The sequence below is a fragment of the Mesoplodon mirus genome, assembly GCF_964341445.2.
Source record: "Mesoplodon mirus genome assembly, chromosome: 3".
Taxonomy (NCBI): domain Eukaryota; kingdom Metazoa; phylum Chordata; class Mammalia; order Artiodactyla; family Ziphiidae; genus Mesoplodon; species Mesoplodon mirus.
This window is the reverse complement of record NC_138978.1, coordinates 141,715,981-141,739,862: the sequence shown is the minus strand read 5'-3', so window position 1 is coordinate 141,739,862 and position 23,882 is coordinate 141,715,981. Positions and strand designations below refer to the sequence as shown.

General features: G+C 40.9%; 1 protein-coding gene and 1 pseudogene across 2 annotated transcripts; one reads left to right on the top strand and one right to left on the bottom strand.

Moving 5' to 3' along the window:
• Nucleotides 1-1,570: 1,570 nt before the first annotated feature.
• Nucleotides 1,571-2,109, top strand: LOC309799280 (ferritin light chain-like; annotated as a pseudogene). Its single transcript has one exon. The product of its transcript is annotated as a ferritin light chain-like (transcript).
• An 11,744-nt stretch (nucleotides 2,110-13,853) lies between these two features.
• Nucleotides 13,854-17,043, bottom strand: LOC309800033 (UDP-N-acetylglucosamine--peptide N-acetylglucosaminyltransferase 110 kDa subunit-like; the record flags this gene model as incomplete). Its single annotated transcript, XM_082613843.1, is given in 3 exon segments — nucleotides 13,854-14,317; nucleotides 14,320-14,982; nucleotides 14,985-17,043. Coding segments are annotated over 3 exon segments (3,135 nt in total). The 5' UTR covers nucleotides 16,993-17,043.
• Nucleotides 17,044-23,882: the final 6,839 nt, after the last annotated feature.

The window sequence follows — 23,882 nt, the reverse complement described above, 5'->3', positions numbered from 1 at the left end:
AGTCTGTGCCAACCAGTGGAGAAAAGGCATTCTCCATTACTACCACGGCAAATGCTGCTGTACTTGTCTTGGCTACTCTCTATATTTTCCAGGCGTCACTCCCCTTAACCTGCTGGTGGACGCTTTGGCCAGCTGACAATGCAGATATTTTCAAACTTTAAGGTGAATAAAAACCATATGGAGGGCCTGTTATAACAGAGATCACTGAGCCCCACTAGAGTTGCTGATTCCATAGGGCTGGGATAGGGCCCTAAAACTTGAATATCTGACACATTATCAGGGGACACTGGTAAAGCTGGTCAGGTTGTTACCGAATGCAGGTTCGTGTGTCTGAAGCACAGTGAGGCCAAACAAACCTAAAGGTTGGAGTCTGGAGAAGAGAAAGGTTTATTGCAGGATCGAGCAAGGAGAGGGGTGGTCCGTTTCCCAAACCCCTGAAATCTCCAAAGGATTTCAGCAAAGCATTTTTAAAGGCCAGGTGAGGGAGGAACATCCCAGGGCATGTGATCAGCTCGTGCACAATCCTCTGATTGGCTGATGTTGAGGCCACAAGGCAGGTAGCATTATCCATCCTTAGGTGCCAGAAGGTCTGGGGGCTACGTGCTCATGATCATCAAGGAGTTCATTTCTTCCACAGTTTCAATTTCAGTGCTTGTGATTGGTCTGTTCATATTTTCTATTTCTTCCTGATTCAGTCTTGGCAGGTTGTGCATTTCTAAGAATTTGTCCATTTCTTCCAGGTTGTCCATCTTATTGGCATAGAGTTGCTTGTAGTAATCTCTCATGATCTTTTGTATTTCTGCAGTGTCAGTTGTTACTTCTCCTTTTTCATTTCTAATTCTATTGATTTGAGTCTTCTCCCTTTTTTTCTTGATGAGTCTGGCTAATGGTTTATCAATTTTGTTTATCTTCTCAAAGAACCAGCTTTTAGTTTTATTGATCTTAGCTATCATTTCCTTCATTTCTTTTTCATTTATTTCTGATCTGATTTTTATGATTTCTTTCCTTCTGCTAACTTTGGGATGTTTTTGTTCTTCTTTTTTTGTTCTTCCATTGGGTGGTGGTTTTTAGCATCTGAAAACTCAAGAAATATGCCTGAGATACTATTATCTGAGTACTTCAGAGAGAAACTACAATAGAGGATATGGGGGATGGGTCTGTCCTAGGAAGGCCTCATAGGGTACTGCTTGGTTACAAGGTGACCATACTTTGAGAACCACTGCTCTAGTGGCTTGGAATGTTAAGAAAGTAATGGAAGAGTCCCTTCCCAGATCTAGATTCTAGTATCACCAGCTATTTTGGTGGGAGGAAGGGTAAGTTTTGTCCTTGCTTGGACTTCTTGTTCATTTATATCAAAGCCTATTTGAGGCAGTGCGTTCGGCAGTCCTGCAGATCTGTCTTTTGCTTCAACAGTGTTTGGAATGAACAGACCCAGGGATGCTCCTTGCTCCAGCCCCCGACCACCCTCCAACCTTTCTCCCTTTCGCAACCTTTGGAATCAGACACTCAGCTATCCTCAGCCTCCAGGACAGGCCAACACCATTTTTTGAGCTTAGCTCCTTATCACTGATCAACCACGAGTTCCCAGGTTCGTCAGAATTATTCTACCGAGGTGGAGGCCGCCGTCCACCGCCTGTTCAACATGCATCTGTGGACACTTACCTCTCTCTGAGCATCTATTTCGACAGCAACAATGGGACTCTGGACAGTATGGGCCACATTTTTCGCCAACTGGCTGAGGAGAAGTGTGAGGGCGCCCAGCGCCTCTTGAAAATGCAAAACCAGTGCTGCGGCCGCGCCCTCTTCCAGGATGCGCGGAAGCCTTCTCAGGATGAGTGGGGTAAAACCCAGGATGCGGTGGAAGCCGCCATTCTTAGGGAGAAGAATCTGAACCAGGCACTATCGGATCTGCGCGCCCTGGGTCCTGCCCGTGCAGACCCCCAGCTCTGTGACTTCCTGGAGAGCCGCTTCCTGGAGGAGCAGGTGAAGAAACTCATCCAGAAGATGGGCGACCACCTGACCAACCTCCGCAGGCTGGCTGGTCCGCAGGCTGTGCTGGGCGAGTATCTCTTTGAAAGGCTCACCCTCGAGCCAAACAGGAGTCTCTGAAGTCCAGCTGCGTCTGAGGAGACCCTCTGGTGTCAGAGCTTCTGCCTGAAGCCCCGCTCTGCAGCCACTAGGCAGCTTTGTAACCGCCCTGGAGCCCTCTCCCAAGCCTTGGACCAAATGGAAACAATAACGCTTTTTGCAGAAGGAAAAAAAAAAAGCCTATTTGAAATACAAACAGAATAAAGCGAAAAAAAGAAATATATACATATATTCACGTTCTTTTAACATATGAATTGCCCCACTTTATCTGTGTGAAATAAGTTTGTTCCCATTATTGGGCTGGTTCTCAAGCTTTGCTGCTCGTTTGAATTACCTAAAGAGCTTGGAAGAAAAACATTGGTGTCTGGGTCCCAGCCCCAGAGATTTTGATTCAGTAGGTCTAGGGAGGAGCCTGGGCACGGGGAGGCCTCAGAGTTCCCCAGGTGATTCTAATGTGCAGCAACTTTGTGAACCACCTCTTGGCTTCAATGCAGCTAGTCATCAGATATTAAATCTAAGACACATGGACTACTAGTGCGTGAGCTCTGTTGCTAGGTGTATTCCATTTTCTTCCTCCTGGAAGATTCGTGCCAGGGAAAATGATTGATAGTTGTGTTACTTCTCTGAAATGGATGGAAATTTCCAATTAGCGTGAACAGGGGAGGGTGAATGGGTGAATGCAATAAGGTGTATCATTTACGTATTGCCCTATGTGTATGGCTAGAAGCTTTTGCAACTGAGGTCTGCCCTACTTTTCATGCTAATGGTAATGCTTGTCCTCCTAATGCAGCTGTAAACTTTATAAGCCCATAGGTAGACAGCATCACAAAATATTTACCCCTCCCCACTGGCCCACTCTCAAGCTTCACTCCCCTTCCCCAATACACAAATGTACATCAATGCGCTTGAGACCAATATCAACATACTGACCTTCAATTCTTCTACTCTGCAGCTTCCCTCTTATCAGGAGATGTCAGCATTTAGTGCAAGGACAAATGCTTGCCTCTTGAGGAGTAATGTAGACAAAGCCTCCAAGAGACAAATAGCCCTTAGGGAGGGGGAAAAAGTCTTTCAAAAAGGTTGATGCCCGGAGGAGGCATTTTCAGTCATCTCAGCTTAGAGGTCAAATATCCAAAATTAAAAAGGTTAAAAAAAAGAAGAAGAAAGCAAGGAAGAAAAGAAGGAAACAATTTTCTTATCTCATAGTAATAAGGCAGTTTTCCTTAAAAAAAGAAGACTTAAGCCTTAAATAATCTTTCCTAATCAAAATGTGCTTTTCCATCTTTAGACTATTCCTCTTATATCCTGTATTATTCATGATGTTTAATTCTTAAAATAGCACATGGCTGAAAACAGAAGCTAACCTCTTGTTCACTATGAATTAAATCTTCTTTTCCTAGGACCCGTCTACAATGTACAATTTGGGGTTGGCCAACATAATTATTTTCTCTGAAATACGTTACAGCATTTTGCCTTTTCAATATATAGTTATACAATACATTGTTAACACAACATATTTAATATAGTCAATATAGTAAATACAACTGTAACACACATGATATGATGCCACTTTGGTGATTTTCCTCATCCATGTAATTCTGAAATTTGACAGTATAGTTTTCATATTCTAATGAGCTGAGTATTACCTTTGCAAGGATAGAAAAATAAAATAAATTCATAATATTCTTGTGTGGTTTGCCCCTGGGGTGGATTACCATAATGGGGGGATATTTGAGCCTTTCCCCAAGTCATTAAAAATCCTCCAGCGAGCAGCCCCTTGTCCTCTCCAGGGAGTGGGGGGAAAGGATCTTTAATCATAATAGTCCTGGGGGGAGAAATCTCGGAAATAAGACATCTGCTTCTGTGCCTTGTTGTTTTGCAGAATAGCAATGATTGCCTTAGCAGCTTCTATTGCCATATGTATACAATAAGTAAATGAACAGAAAATTGAATGAACGCATAAAAGAAGGATAAACCCACCCAGCTTAACAAACCCACTCTCTCACCTGCTGTGCCCCGAAACATGAAAGAAAGAATCACGGGATCATAAGGATTAATAAAATAACAGTCTCTGTTAACAATATTGACAGGAGGTATAAGGATAATTTGTCTGATGTGGGACCAACAGCTTAACTAACTGCTTAGTTCTTTTTTTTTTAAGGGCAATTCATTCATTTATTGTTTAAAGATTGCAAGACAACATCTGAATTTTTGTAGCACAATTTAAATGTTTTACTTTTTTGATAAAGCAGAGTATAATAGCAAAAACAATTAGTTTCCAGTAATATCTATATCTCTATTCAGAATTAAGTCTTCCACAGACATGTAACCTGGAAACAAAAGCCTGTTACAATAAGCGAAGCTTCAACGGAGTGGCTACTTTTCGGGCCAGGGAAAGGTTCATCCCTATAGGAGGATGATGTGCTATGTAAAATGGCTGCAAGGTCACAGCCTTGAGGGCGTTGGAAGTCTAGTATCCTATTCCACATTAAGTAGTTCGGGGAACTTCAAACGTCCGTTCATCTGCAACCAAGCTGGCAACCTTTAACTGATATTTCAAGCAGGTAAGAAATAAATGAAAAGAAATCCCTACATTGATGTTCCTTGATTTACACTGTTAAATGGTTCATTAACATGTAATTCTGGCTAAGAATTACATTTGAGACTCCTTGCTCAGATTTTGGTTAACAGTACAAATCTTTCAGAAATTCATGTTTTCATTAATCAATAATTTGTCAGCTAGGATACGTTCAGGCATCAGCTACAACTTCAAAATAGGTGCACTGCCTCAGCGCTTTGGAAAGACATAATCTAAAACACTACTAGCAGACAAAATATCTGTTACTAGACAGCATGTGTGCAGGACAGCAAGACAAAAACATATTCATATGTGCCACGGACCAGCCTCAGAAAGAGGATTTCACCGCCCAGGGTCAGAAGGGACGGGGTAAGGAACTGAAGTAGCACCGACGAATGGGGTCAGAAGGACCAAGACAACTGATGGTTGCAAGGCAAGTTTTATTATGCTACAGTTGCAGATTATATAGACCAGAAAAGGGAAGGTTGCCAGACGGTGGTTTACATTATCTAATGACTGTCTCGGCTCAAGGTTAACTTCCCTGGGAGAAAACCCATAAACCCAGAATCATCCAAAATAACCTGCACGTGCAGGGTGGAGACAGATTGGCTTGTCTCATTTCACATTCTTTCTGATTTCTGGGCCCTGGTGATTTATCTCCCATGGAATGGAACAAGGAGGGGAACAAGTAGGGACAGTCCCTTCGAGCAGCGGCGGCATGCCTGGCATGTCTGTAGCCGGCTCTCAAGGCTGACTGCTTCCCACAGGTCCCCCTTTTTTATTTTTTATTTTTTGCTGCCAAATAATTCCATGAAGCTTAGTGCCGAGAGTAGTATACTGTTGCATGAGGATACGAAACAGACATGAGAAGATTATTATCAATAATAGGCAAATTATGGCCAGGGTAATAAATCCTGACAACCCTCTAGTAATCCACGACTAAGGGTTTAACCACTTTAAATGATCCAGTAAAGTTTGAATTACATCTTCTGGTGAAATATCATCAAGATGTGCATTTTGTATATCCTGAATTTCAGCATTTAATTTCTTAAGATCAAGACTAATATAATTATCTGACCAAACACTCAGCAGATGCATTTTTACTTTTTCCCATTCCCAAATACAGTCATTGTACTTGTAAGGAATAACACAAATCCACGTATACTTTGCATGACAAGCTAAACGCATCCTCAATTTTAATGCTGCCATCTGATCTCCAATCCTCAAAGTTGCGTTTTTAAATTCATCTAACTTGTTATTAATCTGTAAATCTATGCGACTTTGTAAAGATTAAGCAAGACTGGTATTTTGAGATAATTGATTAGCAAAGTGAGCATGATTAATACTCTGTGAAAGAGCAAGACGGGCAGTAGCTGCGGTAGCAGACAGAGCAGCCAAGGCAAGTAAACTTACTATTAGCCACCCAATAAAGCGTCTCCTTCTCTGCAAGGCTTTGGTGAGTTCCACCCATGCCTGTACTCCAGTATCTTCATACCAAGGTTCTCTCAGATGTACAGGCACCATAACATATATGGGTTGCCTTAGTATAAGCACAGATTGTGTTCCTGCAGAAGGGAACATACAACTGCCAAAAATACAATGAACACAGCTAATATTATATCCTCCTTTGGAAGAATTACCAATGTTAATAGAACCAATCAAAAGTGTATATGGAGGAGCAACACAAGTTATAACAGGTGTATTGGAATAAGTTAGAGCTAGTTTCCATATATCCCAGTTCTTTTGAAATGTGATAAACCTATCTATGATGGGAATAGAAGAGACAAGAATTGACCCCTTGGTATGATCTGTAGTACACCATATTTGGTTATTATTCCAAGATGCATTGCAACATTCAAAATTGGATCCAGCAAAGTTAATGGTCATAAAAGGAGGAAATTGAGGTTTTGATTTTCTGTTAAGAATAGTAACCTTATGTCCAACTATAAGTATCCCTTGTCCTCCAAGTAAATGCTTCACACAGAAATAATTTCCTGAATCTTCACCTGGAACCTTGGCTATAGTAATAGCGGAATCCCGAAGTGGTGAGGCATATGAGATTCGACCTCTAATATTAATAGCTTGCCCATTTTTATACCAAATGATGGTATCCTTAAGATCCTCTCGTCGGCTGGTAGCCGGGCCTGTAAGAGTAATGTTGGTTCCTGTAAAATGAAGGTTCATGAAAGCAAAACAGTGTAATAAATGAGTGATAACATGTTTAGTAGCTTCCCGGGTCCGTGCTGTAGCACAGAGGAAACCAGAATAAGTATCAATAGTGACATGAACAAATTGTAATTTCCCAAAAGACGGGATATGAGTAACATCCATTTGCCATAAATGACTAGGTAATAATCCACGAGGATTAACACCATAATGTGGAACAGGAAGGTGAGGTAAGCACTGTGGGCATTGCTTAACAATTTGTCGGGCGGCTTCACGAGTAAGGGAAAATTGTTTGCGTAATGTAGCCGCCGACTGATGGTGTAAAGCATGCGATTGCTGTGCTGCTTGTGAAGCAGTTTGATCATAACTTACCATAATATGAGGGTGTCCAGGACATGGACCATGAGTATCAACAGTATGAAGATAATGAATGCAATGCCTTAGCCATTCTTGACAGCATGACGAACGGAAAGGAGGAGGACGGTAAATTGGGATATGTCCTGCTTTAGGGAAAAGAGATTGAGGAGGAAGAGGAACTTTAACTTTATTTTTGGGAGGAAAACGCACAGGATAAAGATCACGTTTAGATCGAGTTAAAACATCTGCAGTCGCATTAAGTTTAGACAATGGACCAGGCAAGTTAGAATGAGCACGGATATGCAGAGCTGCACACGACCATCGTGGGAACGAATAAGCTGTTGAAGCAAACGAAAAGAGGATGATAATTCAGGGTCATTAGTATGTCCTCTGGTCGCAGTCTCCAGAAGAAATAATAAGCTGATAAGATATTTACTATCAGAAAACAAATTAAAAGATATAGAAGGCAAATGTTTAAAAGCCATAATGACAGCATACAGTTCAACACGTTGAGCTGAAGTCAAGGAAGTTTGTTTAATGAGTTTGGTTCCGTCGTCAATGATTACAGTAGCCACTCCTGAAGAAGAACCGTCTGTAAAAACCAAAGGTACGTGAGGAATAGGCTGTTGCCTAATTATAGAAGGAAAGATATAACAGTTAACTTTGTCGAATTGGATCAATTTATCAGCAGGGTAATGGCATTCCAAGGTACCTGAAAATCCTGCAAGAGCAAGACCCCATTCATTACTATGTTGAAAAAGCCAATTTTGTTGACTAACTGAATAAGGGATAATAATTTGAGAAGTTTCTATACCCAGAAGTTGTAAGCATCTAGTTCTACCTTGCATTATTAGCTTACTACTAAGTTCAAAATAAGGGTTAATAACCTTAGAGGATGTAGTTTTCATATGAATCCATTCAATAATTCCAACAGTTTGCCATAAGATGGCAGTAGGCACATGAGGTGTTGGACAAGCAATTACGGAAATAGGCAGGTGAGTATGTATTCGAGTTAATTGTGCAGAGCTGATAGCTCTATTAACTATTTGTAAAGCTTGAAGTGCTTCTGGAGTCATAGAGCGTGAAGTAGAAGGATCTGAGTCACCTTTAAGAATATCAAACAAAGGCTCTAATTGAGCAGTAGTAAGTTTTAAGGAAGGCCTTGGCCAATTAATATCTCCAAGTAATTTTTGAAAATCCTTTAATGTTTTTAAATTATCAACTCGAATTTGCAGTTTTTGAGGCCTAATGGTAGTGTTATCAATATATTTTCCCAAATAGGAAAATGGAGATTGTCTTTGAATTTTTTCTGAGGCAATGACCAAGCCAAATGATTGTAAGGATTGTTGTAAAAATTGAAAAGCAGTCTCTAATAAAGAAATATTATCAGTGGCTAAAAGTATATCATCCATATAATGTATGAGATATAACGTTGGAAACCTTTTTCTCACAGGAGTTAAGGCCTGAGCCACATAGTTTTGGCATAATGTAGGACTATTTGCCATGCCCTGAGGCAATACTTTCCATTGAAATCTCCTCATGGGTTCCTTAAAGTTTAAGGAAGGCAAGCTAAAAGCAAAATGTTTTCTATCTTCAGGAAACAAAGGAATAGTGAAAAAAACAATCTTTTAAATCTATAACTAAAAGATGATAATTGTGTGGTATGGCTGTTGGAGAGGGTAGGCCTGCTTGAAGAGCTCCCATTATTAGCATAGTTTTAGTAACAGCTCTTAGATCCTGTAATAACCTATATTTTCCAGATTTTTTCTTGGTAATAAAAAGAGGAGTATTCCAAGGACTATTGGAAATTTCTAAATGCCCTAATTGTTCCAGTACTAATTGTTCTGCAGCTTCTAATTTCTCCTTTGTGAGGGGCCATTGGTCCACCCATACAGGGTCATCACTCAGCCAAGTAATTGGATCAGCAGTGAGTGGAGGAGAATCCAAGGCCCCTAAGAAAAACCCAAACCTTGTCTATCATTTTTTACTTTCACATCAATAGGATAGACAGTTCCTTGTTGATTTGTTCCCAGCCCTTTTGTGGGAAGAAATCCTTGATCCAACATCATATTAGAGACTTGAGAATTTGGACTATAAAGTAATACTCCCATTTCTTTTAATATATCTCGGCCCCAGAGGTTTAAGGGCAGCCTAGGCAAAACATAAGGCTGGAAGTATCCTGAATGGCCCTCACTATCTTGCCATAATAATAACTGACTACTTTGCATAGGAGAAGAACTCTGTCCTATTCCTTGAAGTTCTGTAATAGTAGGACTAACGGGCCAATGTTTATGCCAGTGAATCTGTGTCATAACAGAGACATCAGCTCCAGTGTCTAACAAACGTGAAAAAACCTTTCCATTAATGGTTCATTTCCTTTCTGGACGTTCTTTCCCTATCTTCTGAATCCAGTAGGCAGCATTAGATGATCCAAAAGCCTTTGTGTCTCTCTTTTGATGTTGTAAAATTTGTCCATGAGGTACAAAGGGCAAAAGTAGCAATTGTGCAATTTTATCCCCAGGAGAAATCATTATTATATTTTTAATAGTTTGTGCCATGATTTTTATTTCTCCTTCGTAGTCACAATCTATGACTCCTGGCATAATAGTTAAAGCCTTCATGGTGACACTACTTCTTCCCAATAATAGTCCCATCAAACCCTTGGGTAAAGGTCCATAGATGCCCATAGAGAAGGCCTGAGGACCCATTTCAGGAGTTAATACATATCGGGCAGAGGTACTGTGGTCCAGTCCTGCGCTTCCTGCTGTTTCTCTGGAGAGCAAAGATATTGTATGTTTTTGTTTTTGGTTAATGTCTGATTGATAGTTTGAGGAGGATACACAGACATTGCCCCTATTATCTGTTGGGGCCGGGGAAGGCCCCGGGAGGAGTTTCCCGACAGTGGTGTTCCATCCTTGTGGGCCACTGAGCGACAATCTCGTGCCCAACGTTTTCCCCTACTGCATTTAGGGCATAAACCAGGGATTTTCGGACCATCTGGAGGTTTTTGAGTAGGGAAGGAAGGAGCAGGGTTACAATGAAAAGATCCACATTCTCCAGCAAAATGACCTGCCTTTCCGCATTTAAAACTAGTCTTTGTTCTCTTTGGATTGTTTTTAAACCCCACTTTAGTTAACGCTGCAGCCATAGCAGCACCCTGTATATAAGCAGGCCCAATGTCTGCACAAAGGCGAATATAATCCTCCAATGTTCCCCGTTTTCTCCAAGGTCGAATCGCAGCCTGACATGCATTATTAGCGTTTTCAAAAGCAAGTTGCTTAACTACAATTGTACCAGTGAGTCCATCCACAATGAGTCTCCCCACCGGCTGTAACAATCTATCTACAAAATCAGCATATGGTTCATCAGGTCCCTGCCTAAATTTTTTTTTTTTCTTTTTGCGGTATGCGGGCCTCTCACTGTTGTGGCCTCCCCCGTTGCGGAGCACAGGCTCCGGATGCGCAGGCCCAGCGGCCATGGCTCACGGGCCCAGCCGCTCCGCGGCATATGGGATCCTCCCAGACCGGGGCACGAACCCGTATCCCCTGCATCGGCAGGCGGACTCTCAACCACTGCGCCACCAGGGAGGCCCCCTGCATAACTTTTGAAAGATCCTCAGTTTTGTGTGTAGAAGATAATTTCCTCCAGGCTTGTAATGCCAAATGATTTATTTGAGGATAAGCAACAAAGGGATAAGTTAATCGATCTTGTAAAGAAATATATTGTCCTTCCCCAATCAGCATATGATAATCAACTGGAATATCATGGGTAGCATTCTTTTCTGCTTGTTCAGCAGCCCGTTCATAAAAATCAAACTTCCATATTAAATAATCTCCACCATTTAAACAAGCTCGTGCAATAGACTGCCAATCAGCAGGGGGAAGAGCTTCTCCTGTAATAGTGTCAACCATAGCAGTAGTAAAAGGAGCAGTGGGCCCACATTGAGCACAAGCCGATTTTAAATCTTTCAAAACTTTAAAAGGAAGAGCCTGATGCTCCCTAATAGCCTGTTGAGGATTATTAGGATCAGGTCTTTCCGTGACAGGACAACAGAAAATAGGATCTTCTCCTCGTTTTATTGCTGCTTGTACAGCACGTTGCAAGGGACTGAGCATTTTTACAGATGGAGAATTTTGAGGAAGACAGTCCTTACTAATTTGCAGCTTTTGCACTGACTTATCTATTATAGCCATTAGAAAATCATCCTCAGGATATTTCTCTCTTTTATGTTTAAAAGCCTCATCTGTTAAGTCAAAATGTTCCTCTTCATCTGAAATATTTAAATTGATTAGCTCTTTCGGTTTAGGAAGTGGCCACACAGTAGCTGATAATACAGTCTTTTCTTCTGTCAGAGGCTTATGTTTTTCTGACTTTACATTCAAATCAACACTATCATGAGAAGAACCTAAACATATTTTTATCAGATTCCACAAACTAAATGTAACAACGGCAGTATGAGTAGGCCCTCAAGACTCATAATAATTTTTTAAATCTTCTCCAACTTTCTGCCAGATTTCTATGTCACAGAGCCGCCATCAGGAAACCAGGGAGATACATCATGGATATGCTGCAAAAATTCAGTCAACCATGAGGTAGAAACTTTATTACCCCGAGCTTTAAGCATCAAAAGTAAAACCAGAGCAAATAATTCACGCTCCTTTGAGCCCTTTTGCCCCATCTTATTTTACTTCTGACTGTTGCCTTATGCCTCTATTAGTTTCACTTTTACTCGTGTCCACACATATTTTGCATAAGGGTTCTCTTACCTGCACTTTCTTTTTCTTTTAAGTGGCTTCACGCTTCAGGTCCCTGTTCGGGCGCCACTTGCCGCGGACCAGCCTCAGAAAGAGGATTTCACCGCCCAGGGTCAGAAGGGACGGGGTAAGGAACTGAAGTAGCACCGACGAATGGGGTCAGAAGGACCAAGACAACTGATGGTTGCAAGGCAAGTTTTATTATGCTACAGTTGCAGATTATATAGACTAGAAAAGGGAAGGTTGCCAGACAGTGGTTTACATTATCTAATAACTGTCTCGGCTCAAGGTTAACTTCCCTGGGAGAAAACCCATAAACCCAGAATCATCCAAAATAACCTGCACGTGCAGGGTGGAGACAGATTGGCTTGTCTCATTTCACATTCCTTCTGATTTCTGGGCCCTGGTGATTTATCTCCCGTGGAATGGAACAAGGAGGGGAACAAGTAGGGACAGTCCCTTCGAGCAGCGGCGGCATGCCTGGCATGTCCGTAGCCTGCTCTCAAGGCTGACTGCTTCCCACACATATGTTGGCTTGTTTAAGCCTCAAGCCCTCGATCCTTTGTTGAAATACAATAATTTCATTCCTATGGTTTTCAATACCCAAAACTCAACCTCCAGGAGGGCTAAAGTCTAATTTGTACTCCAAACCAAGTAGCAGTGCAGTTCGCTACTACTGAGGCTGAATCCATAAAGACTTCAAGACCACGACCAGAAGACAAGTTATTATATATAATACCCTAGAAGGCCTGAAACATAATTATCATATACATAGCTGGTCCTTCAGAGCTTTTTACCTATAACATGTTTTTTGATGAAAGTTATTTAATGTACTGGAGATAACTGTGACTTACTGATCAAATATTTGAATACTTATACTTACCTGGGATTTCATTTCTGCTGAAAGAAAAAGGAAGAACAGGACTCACCTAAAAAAAACAAACTTTAGAAGTGAAAGTAAAAATCTTATCACACACTATCACTTTTGGAAGCAGCATAGACGGGCAGTCAATGGTAAAACACTGGTGAAATAGGTCAAAACTCTAGGCCAAAAATCCATTATTATTATCATCAGTGACAGTACCACAACTGTGCCCTTCATAATTAATAAGCACTCCTAAGAATCTTCATTTGGCACCAGATGATGTGTTGAAGAGAAACACTCTGGGAGGTTTTGAATCACACTTGGTATTTTGTTAGCCAAGTTACAGGAGAATTTTTAAAGTGGGGGGAAGGGAAGAAGGAAACGGACCAGAAAAAGAATTGAGACCATCATCTACAAACCAACAAAGCACTGAGAGTCCCAAACGTTATGTCAGACACTAAAGTGACTGATAGAGGCTCAAGTGGTTTATAAAACCTATAAAAAGACTACACCAGCAAAGTCCCCATTTATCTGTAGAGTTCAGAAACTAAAACAAGGAATATTTTAGCTTAAAACCTTATCTCAAGAGAATCATATACACTTCACATGAATAAAAATACCTGAAACCAAACATTTTTAAAAGCTCCAATACCCAAAATATAAAGAAAAAAATTAATTCAGAAGACTCAATCAATCCATGATAATCACAAAATGGCTGGGCAACCTCTATCTCCCTTCCACACTAACCATCCATCCCCTGGAAGACCAAGGGAGATCAGACCTTCCAGACTTACCTTCCAGACTTACCTTCCAGACCTTCCAGACACCTGGCTGCTGCAAAATTCGATGGAGACTCCTTGTGGAACAGCAGTTTCGCATCTCTTGGGTCTCTCCCTATCGTGATCATGCAGGAAGCAAGTCTGGCTGTGCTATTTCTTATCGTCTGTCACCCATCTGCACCATGATATTGAAAAAGTAGTTCCCTTTCCCCCAGAAGGTTGAGGCTCAGCTACAGGGGTAATTCTCCTGGGCACACAGCCATTATTTAGGCCGACTCAGTGACTTCAACAGGCTTAATCATGTGATCAGGTTTGTTGCCAGCTGCATAATGCCCCCACATCTGTAGATAGAGCCGCTCTAGTTCCATTGTGTATTGTTTGGTGTTGAACAGAGGGCTAGATGTTCTCTGCTTCCAGACTTTGCCACGAATTTTCTTCAGGTATTCAAGATCAGTTCCCAGTTTCACAGCTATCTCTTCATATTCTTGCCTATTTTTAGCAATCAGCTCAAGACAGCCTAAACAAGTGAGCTGGGAACCTGCAACTCGGGAAGCAAGAGTCTCTCCTGGCATAGTCACCATGGGGGTCCCTGCCCAAAGGACATCCATCCCTGTGGTGTGGCCATTACAGAGTGGAGTGTCCAAGCAGACATCAGCCAGCTGGCCTCTCCGAACATGTTCCTCTTTAGGAGCAACAGGGGAAAAAATGATACGGTTCGGGGGAAGGCCATATTTTGTGTGTACTGTTGAATATTAGCTTCTCCTGCTGCTGGAAAACGCAACAGCCACAGTACACTATTGGGAACACGCTTCAGAATATTTGCCCACATCTGCAAAGTAGATGGGTCAATTTTGTATAACTGATTAAAGTTACAGTAGACAATGGCATCTTCCGGTAACCCGTACTGAGAACGTGTGGTTACAATAATGGTACGGGGAACCTCCTCTCCAGTGGCAGCCTTATTGTTGATCAGGGTAGTTGCCAGTCCACTGCTAATACTGAATCCATTAATTGTAATCTGAATTTGTCCTCTGTTAATCATTTCAATAACTGCTTCTGCAACAGTATTCATAGGAATGACAGGCATATTAAGAGCTGTATTACTGCTGTCTGCGTTGTCTTCTCCATCAGGACATTTCATCTTGACTATTTGCACATCTGATAGACTATCAAGAAATGCTTGGAGGTCGATGCCATTCAGCACAATCCGATTGTCATAAAGGTGCCCATTGGACTTAAAATCGATGACGGCTTTTTTCTTCAGGTGAGGGAACATATTAGCATGATCACCAATAAAGAACGTATGGGGCATATAAGCCAGTTTCTCAGAATACTGCTCAGCAACTTCAGCAGGTGACGTTTCCTGATCAGTGATGATATAATCCATGAAAAGGCGCCACTAGTCCCAGGGTACCCCAGCCACATTGCCTGAATAGGAGCTGGCCTGAGAGCAAAGAGTTCATTTCGAGCACCCCTGGTATAACCATTCATATTTACAAGGATGTGTATACCATCTTGATGGATGCGATCAGCTGCTTTCCCATTGCATGGAATCTGAGAAAGATCAGTGAAATGATTGGCTTCTGCCATCACCTTCGCTCGGAAGTTTGTGCCATCATGTGGGCTCAGGGCATAACAGAATATCTCAAATTTATCAGGATTGTGCATGCCTGGAATAGACTGCATAAGGTGAGAAGTAGGATGATTCCCAAAGTCAGAACTCACGTATCCTACACGCAGTCGACCATCACTGAGCTTCAAGTCTTTTGGATGTTCATACGGTGGTTTATGAAGGACACTTATATTAGCCAAGCAGAGGTTCCCATGCCTCTCAGCAATAGCCTTCCTGAAGCCATGAGGAAGAGGATAGAGCATACTATGATGAGGCTGCACAGAAGGCAACCTATTCTTCTCCAACTGGTCAGCCACAATGCTGACCAACTTCTTCATTCGCTCATCATAGTCTGTCCAATCACAGACAACCTGCAGGCAATGAGCCAAATTACAATAAGCATCAGGAAAAGCAGGTTGAAGCTTCAGGACAGTGCGATAAGAAGCAATTGCTTCTGGAATATTCCCTGAATCCTGGTGAATGGAAGCCAGATTGCTGTGGGCATCCGCAAATGCAGGGTTGATCTGAATGGCACGAGTATAACACTGCAAGGCTCCCTGAACATCCTGCATCTCCCATAGAGTGTTTCCCATATTACAGTACGCATCAGCAAAGGTAGGACTGATTCGAATAGCCTCCTTATAATGCATCAGAGCTTCGTGCAGTTTTCCCTGCTGCTTCAATACACTGGCTAAATTTGAATGGGCATCAGCAAAGTCTGGGCAGAGCTCTAATGCTTTACGATACAAGCGAACTGCCTCTTCACTGTTTCCCTGTTCTCCTTTGATATTGGCTAGGTTATTCAGAGAGTCTGCATGGGTGGGACACAGCCGGAGAGCTGTATGATAACAATCTTCTGCTTCAGCAACACTGCCCTTCTCTTTGAGAGCGTTGGCTAGGTTGCAGTAAGCATCAGGGAAATGTGGTTGCAATTCAATAGCTCGCCTGTAGGTGTCTATTGCCAGATCCATCAGGCCTTGCTCATAGTATACACAAGCCAGGTTGCCATGTACCACTGCATGATTTGGACTCAAGCTTAGGGCACGAAGGTAAGCTGCCACAGCTCTGTCAAAAATCCGTGCCTCATTGAAGACATTTCCTAAATTGATATAAGCATCCAGAAAATTGGGGTCAAGGGTGACAGCCTTTTCAAAGTGATGAATTGCAAGCCAAATCTCCCCTTGTGCATTGAAAACACAGCCAAGATTACTCCAAGCTACTGCAAAGTTCGGTTGCATCTCAATTGCTTTCAAATAACATGCCTTGGCTTCTTCTAAGCCACCCAGGGCTTTGAGCAGGTTCCCCAGGTCACTGCGAACACAGTACAAAGAAGGATTGTACTGAAGAGCAGAGACATAAGCTTGTACTGCCCCTTCCATGTCGCCTGCTGCTACCAAAGCGGCTGCCAGGTTAATATAACCATCGATGAAATCTGGTTTGAGACGCAACGCATGCCGGTAATGCTCAATTGCTTCCTGCAACTGTCCTCTTTCCTTGTACACATTCCCCAAATTCGAATAGGCTTCTGCCAGAAGAGGGTTCTGTTTAATTGCCAGAGTACTAAAGTGCGCAGATCTGTCCAGCCTTCGACGCTGGAAGTGTATAGATGAAAGTAATAAAAGTACATCAGTATTGCCTGGCTCTTGTCTCCAGAGCTGCATGCAGTGTCTCTCAGCTGTCTCAGAATCTCCTGCCTGATATTCTCGATGTGCCAGCTCAGCTAACCCTTGGAAGGAAAGCATACGTTTCGTTGGTTCTGTGCTGTTGGCCACGTTGCCCACGGAAGACGCCATCTGGAGCTTCTGGAGAGAGTGAAAAAAGGGGGTAATTGAGTCCCGCTGCCGCCACTACTGGCAAGAATGTTTCTAGTGGTAGCAAACACGAGCGCAGCAGCCGTACCACTGTTTTGGCACGCTTAAGCGGTGGCAACAGTTACAGGCACCGAACCTTAGGAACTATGGTTGGCCATCTACCTCTCATGCTCTTGAAATCTTAATTCTTAACCCTGCCCTCTTCCACCATTTTTCTCCTAATCAGGGAATAAAAAATACCTATCCATTTGCCTTAGAAGAAATCAAAAGTCAGTAGGCCTTTTTAAAATATTGTTTTCTGTCCAGTTGGAAATGAAATACATGATTGACTTTTCTTCATCATTCATATAGTCAACGTGGAAAACATTAGGGCTGTGAATTTCAATACAGTAAGATGAGAAAATTTTAAATTGGCCTTCCCAAACCACTAATAAGTAACTGATGTTGTATAGAATGCTAAAATCTTAGAGACCGAGTTTGATATTTTAAAAGTTCTGCAAACATTAGCTAATTGCTCCTCATCAAATTTCTCATGCCTCAAACCTGAGTATTACTTTTTAAAAGATAAATTTATTTATTTTTATTTATTTATTTTTATTTTGGCTGCGTTGGGTCTTCAGTGCTGCGTGCAGGCTTTCTGTAGTTGCGGCGAGCGGGGGCTACTCTTTGTTGCGGTGCCCGGGCTTCTTATCACAGTAGCTTCTATTGTTGTTCGTTCCACAACTCTATGGGTTCCTTTTTAGGTCCTATGAAGAACCCTAGAAATTAGTTCATGTCATTATAGGTTTTTGCAAAATTGTCAAAAGTGAGATATTTTAATTTCCATCAGGTAAGTCCAGCGTCTATTTCTTTGTCAATTTTCCCTCTATCATATTCTGCTATGTTGGATCATATTAGATTGGTAACAGGCTTTTTTGAAATCTGGCTAAGGAGATGTTTTAAGTGAGGCTATTATGTGATTTTCAGACACCACCATATGTAATTGACTATATAATATCCCATTACAGGAATAACTTCCAGTACTCTTACTGACTACTCTACTGACTTAACTAGCACAAGACACAGAAGCGTAAGGACAAAAACCACCTTACAATATAGCCATATCTTGCACTTCACAGCTCTCAAAGCATGTGCGTTTGAAGAAGAAAAAAAGAACTGAAAAGTATAAAACCAGAAGTTACTCTGTGGAAAATTATTTCAATCATCAGGCATGTGAAAGATAAGTCAAAGATTCAGTTTTCTTCAATGCTTAGTCAAAACGGAAATTTCCTTCTGTCAAGAATATACTCCAGGGCTTCCCTGGTGGTGCAGTGGTTGAGAGTCTGCCTGCCGATGCAGGGGACACGGGTTTGTGCCCCAGTCTGGGAAGATCCCAAATGCCGCGTAGCGGCTAGGCCCGTGAGCCATGGCCACTGAGACTGCATGTCCAGAGCCTGTGCCCCACAACGGGGAGAGGCCACAACAGTGAGAGGCCAGCATACCGCAAAAAAAAAAAAACAAAAAAAACCCCAATATACTCCAGGGGCTTCCCTGATGGCACAGTGGTTAGGAAGCCACCTGCCAATGCAGGGGACACGGGGTCGAGCCCTGGTCCGGGAAGATCCCACATGCCGCGGAGCAACTAAGACCGTGTGCCACGACTATGGAGCCTTCACTCTAGAGCCCGTGAGCCACAACTACTGAGCCTGCGAGCCACAACTACTGAAGCTTGTGTGCCTAGAGCCTGTGCTTTGCAACAAGAGAAGCCACCGCAATAAGAAGCCTGCACACCGCAACAAAGAGTATCCCCCAGTCGCTGCAACTAGAGAAAGCCTGCGCACAGCAACGAAGACACAACACAGTCAAAAATAAATAAAGAAAGAAAGAAAAGAATATACCCCATCAATAATGTGTGTAATGGAATGGTGTGAATGAGTATTTTATCAGAATTCCTGTAATGCACAAACTTATAGCAGTACTGAAATCAGTAATGCATTTATAATAGTAAATATTTATGAGGAAGTAATCCATAGAGGTTTTCTCAAAGTTAACAATGAACATTAATGCGACATTATCAATAATAAATTGTGACACTGAAATAAACTTTTCTAAACTATTAATAACTAAAAGCAAACTCTAATCAACCATGTGAAAAGAAATCTATGTCTATAAACTACAAAGTTTATTTCTTAAAATTTTATTTCTAAAACACATAAACTGTCATATGAGGAGGCAGTTAAAGAATATATAGCTACAAGAGTGGGGAAAAAGATTTATAGAGACACATCTGGCAGTAGTTAATTTTCAAATGTCATTTTTCTAGATTTTGTGACACCTATAGTATTGATATTTGAAAGCATTTAAAAAATTGTAATTTGAAGATTTGCTACTTCCAGGTAGAGTAAAATATTTTGAAGCAAAACAACATTTACACTGAGAAAAATTTTAAAAGCCAAATAAAATAGTCAGCATTCAATCAAAAAGTTCTAGACATACCAAGAGATAGGATCATATGACTAAAATTCTAAGAAAAGAACAGATAATACAAAAATATTTATATAAGATATTGTGTATATTTATCAGGAAAAGTCTTTATCAAGAAAAGACTTTAAAATCATCAGAATTAATATTACATTTTATTTATTTGTATATTTTATTTATATATAGATATTTATATATTTATATAAAGAACTTAAAGATAAAGCCCTAGTTAAGGCAGTGACAAAAGCAGTAGCAGTGGGAGTGAAAAGAAATGGTTATATTCAAGGATATTTTGTCAGTAAAAGTCCAAGATCAAATGTCTGACTGCATACATGCAATGGATAGACGGAGTGGGAAAAATCAAAGTTCACTATAGAGGTTCTAGTGAAGATGGGGTTGCCATCACCCAACCCAAGGGGTTGCGATCATCCCCAAGGTCTAGGAGACACAAAGGGAAGGTCATGGTCTTGGAAAAGTTAATTGCTGAGAAAATAAGACTCCCAGTCTCTCCAGCTCCTTACACTAGTTTTTTTTTAAACATCTTTATTGGAGTATAATTGCTTTACAATGGTGTGTTAGTTTCCGCTTTCTAACAAAGTAAATCAGTTATACATATACATATGTCCCCATATCTCTTCCCTCTTGCATCTCCCTCCCTCCCACCCTCCCTATCTCACTCCTCTACGTGGTCACAAAGCACAGAGCTGATCTTCCTGGGCTATGCGGCTGCTTCCCACTAGCTATCTATTCCTTATACCAGTTTTGTTTTTCTGCTCATATACGTAGCAGCATTTCATTCAAGGGGAAAGTCATTGATCTGACTGGTCAAATTAAACACCATAGTTCAAGGCACATTTACAGTGGTTAGTTCCTCCACAATTTAGAAAGTAATGTTCACAATTTCCCTCTTCCGACACTGTGGAACACACTGGCCATTCCTCCAAAGTTTCCACTCCATAGAGTGGACCAGAGATGACGTTAGCCCAGAACTGAGAGCTTGGCATGAGATGGTGTCAACCCCACCTAGAGCTCTGGCATAAGTTATGACCCAACCCAGCTCTACAGAGAGTTCTGCATGGAATCTTGTCTCAGCCATAATAATGTGATTCTGTTTTTCATTTGGTTTTCTTCTTTGCTTAACTTTCCCTGGCCACTCTGACAAACACAATTTCAGGCAATCCTGGGCCACTCACTAACTTTATTCCATCTAATGTTATCCAGATTCCCAAGAAAATTACTAACAATAAAGGGGGAAATTTGGAACATGGTGAGTTTTAGGTGCCTGAAATATACAGGTAACTGAATCCAGTTAAGTAGCAAATTATTTGGATCTCAAATATGCCAGTAGAAGAGCAGACTAAGCTCAATTTAATGTACTCTTACTGGAGACACATGTAAATTCTGGGTCAGTTTTGAAAATGTTAAAAGCACATAGCTGAGATTAAAAGAAAGAAAGGAACACCTGCATGTTTCAGAAAGTAACAGAGAAATTAAATCCAAAGAAATAAGAGCAGACTGATGTGTATGGGTTCCGTTCCTTAGTATAGGCCTTATGTACATAGGGGCTGGAGCTAGAAATCTAACATTACCTTGAGGCCAGGAATTTAGACTCAGGATGGAACAATATGGAGAAGTTAGTACAGATATCCTACAGAACTTTCATGAGGAACTGCTTAGTCCATTAAGAGGGCCAAGGGAGGTGGTGAGGAAGATTGATATCTCTTGAAAACCTTCAGGTACAGAAAACATCAACACCTCTGAAAAGTAGGCCTGTCCTTCCCAGAGTTGTGATGGCCAGGTTGTCACTAACCTGTAAGGCCCTGTATGAATCAGAAACTGCAAGGAGAGTAATTCAAAGAAAACCAGATGCAGGATGGGTGTGGCAATAAATCCTAGGACCCTATCAGAAACAAAATTAAAACCACTCTAGAGGGAAATTTTAACAAACCAGGGCAGAGAGTATCCTAACCAGAATAAAATAATAATTCTGAGGAAGTTACTTTACTTATTTAAGTAAGATTCAATGCATTTCCATGGCCAGGCCCTTTTGAAGAATTCTAAAACATATACAAACAATTCATTTACATCTTATATATCCCACCATCCAGAGCAAAATTCACTTAAGAACTGTACTGGTGGAAATTGGGCAGCACTATGGAGAAAATAAAATGTGTTTACCATCAAAAAAACATGAAGGTAAGAAAGATAATGTCTAATTTTTTAATTATCCTGTGGTTTCTTGAAATCTTTTGGAAACCCAAACTAGAGAAACCTAGGAGGAAATGAAGATTTAAATATTTAGAGATTTATCAACTCATCTATAAAAGCTTTATTAATCTCTTCTTTTAATAACATTCCTGAGAGGTATAAATGTGTCCAGTGATAGGGTTGAATAAGCCTGAGAGAATTTCAATTGTTTACTATTCTTGGTCAGCTCTTAAGACCTTTCAGGAGCATTTTGATTTTCATGGCCTCATCCAACAAAAGCAGGATATTTTACAGAAAGTCCTGGGCCACTTTTTGGCTTGCTTTTGTGTTTATGTTTTTGGTGTTTTCACATCGGGCGGTACATTAGGCTACCTATTGCATACTCCCTCATTCATGCATGCATTCATTCAAACAATATTGACTGAGTTGAGACATTTAATTAACACTCAATAAATGATGTTTAGATGAATGAATGCGCTTTCTATCAAAGTAAGTGTAAGTACTGAGAAAAATTACAGAATGTATGATCCCAGCCCCACAAAAGCTTATAACTGTGTTGAGGATATAACATATGCTGGTGAAATAACTAATATATCATATTGGACAGCGTCTAAGTTCAAAAATGAGTTTTTATACATAATCAGAGCCTAAGGAGCACAGAGAAGGGACAGTTCATTATGGGTTGAATCTACCAATAAATGTACATTTCAGATGAGATTTGAGATTGACCTCAAAGAAGAGGACTTAGATATATGAACAGAGAACAAAAAAGGCATGGTGATAGCATGTGCATAGATAGTGTGGCCAATATTTATGTTCTTCATTAAAGATAGTCAGAGATAACCCAAATGTAACTGTTTCCATGGGTCCATTCTCAGTATCCAAAGAAAACGGCAAACCCTATCTTAGTAAAACTAATGAAAAACACAGTCTTTAACAAAGAGATTGTGAAGGAAAGGGGGAGAGAAAGGCTTGCATCCCACACCACACAACAAAACTTACTGAATTATTTGTTTAATTGTCTCCCTCTGAAAATTTCCTCTCCCTCTCTCTGTACGTGTCTCTTCTCCCACATCTGGCCACACTCTACCAGCCATCTTTCCAGATCTTTCCAGAACTCTCCATCCTAGTTTCATTAGGCCACAATTTAAACATCTCACAGGTCTCCAGGATGCATCCCCATCACTTATTCCACAAAGACAAACAAAGGACACTTCTCAGGATCATGTTTCTTTGAAGGAAGAGGTCATGAGGAGTGATTATAAATAATATAAGGTGGAGAGCAGTGACTTAAAATACCATTTTTCACCGTAGAATGTGAATACAGGGAACTTTGGGAAACTAGAAAATCTAGAAAGGATTCACTGATAATTATTTATGTTCAATGAATAAAATAAAATGTAATAATACGGCTAAACTCTGACAGATTCACTTTTTCAAAAGTTGCTTTCACACACCTTCACTATTGGGATGTTTGATAAACACACCTTTCCTTCTTTACTTTCTTCTTTCTTTGCAGATACTGGCACCAAACTTTCAAACAATAAGAACCTTCCCATAAGTCCCTTGCCAGGCAAGATTAAGGTATAACAATCCAAACCAAGTTTTGAAGAAGATAACTGCTTGAAAGCACAGGAAAAGAGCTGGGTTTCTCTTATTCAACAGTCACATAATGAGTAATGTGCGAATTGGTTTAAAAAGTCTCTCTGCATGAGGGGCTAAGGTTAAGATTAGAACTTCTGAGGCCAGAAGAGCAAAATGACTACAACAATCCACATATTTTCAAGAGCTGCCCTTTGGATGTGAGGGATTGATTTTTCCCACTATTTTTTCAGCAACCCAACTGGTGTCTTTATTAAACGACCTAAGGGAATACAGTGTGGCCAAGGAGGCTTAGATTTCCTTAGCCCCAAGTCAGATATTCTCCAGTGACTGTCCACTCAAATGAAAAAGAGAGATTTACAAGAGGAAACTGGATACAACTGAGTGTACTTTAATTTTACCTGAATTATTTGTTTTGTTTTCAATTCTCCGCTGAAGTGCCTACATTAATATATTTTTAAGAACATTTCCTTAAGTTGAAGTATTCATTCAGTATATTCATTTACTATAATTTAGAAAAGCCAAATGATTTAGGCAAATTCATTTCTATATGGCCACAGCAGTGTATTGTGAACTAAATGACACCTGGCAGTTCTTTACTC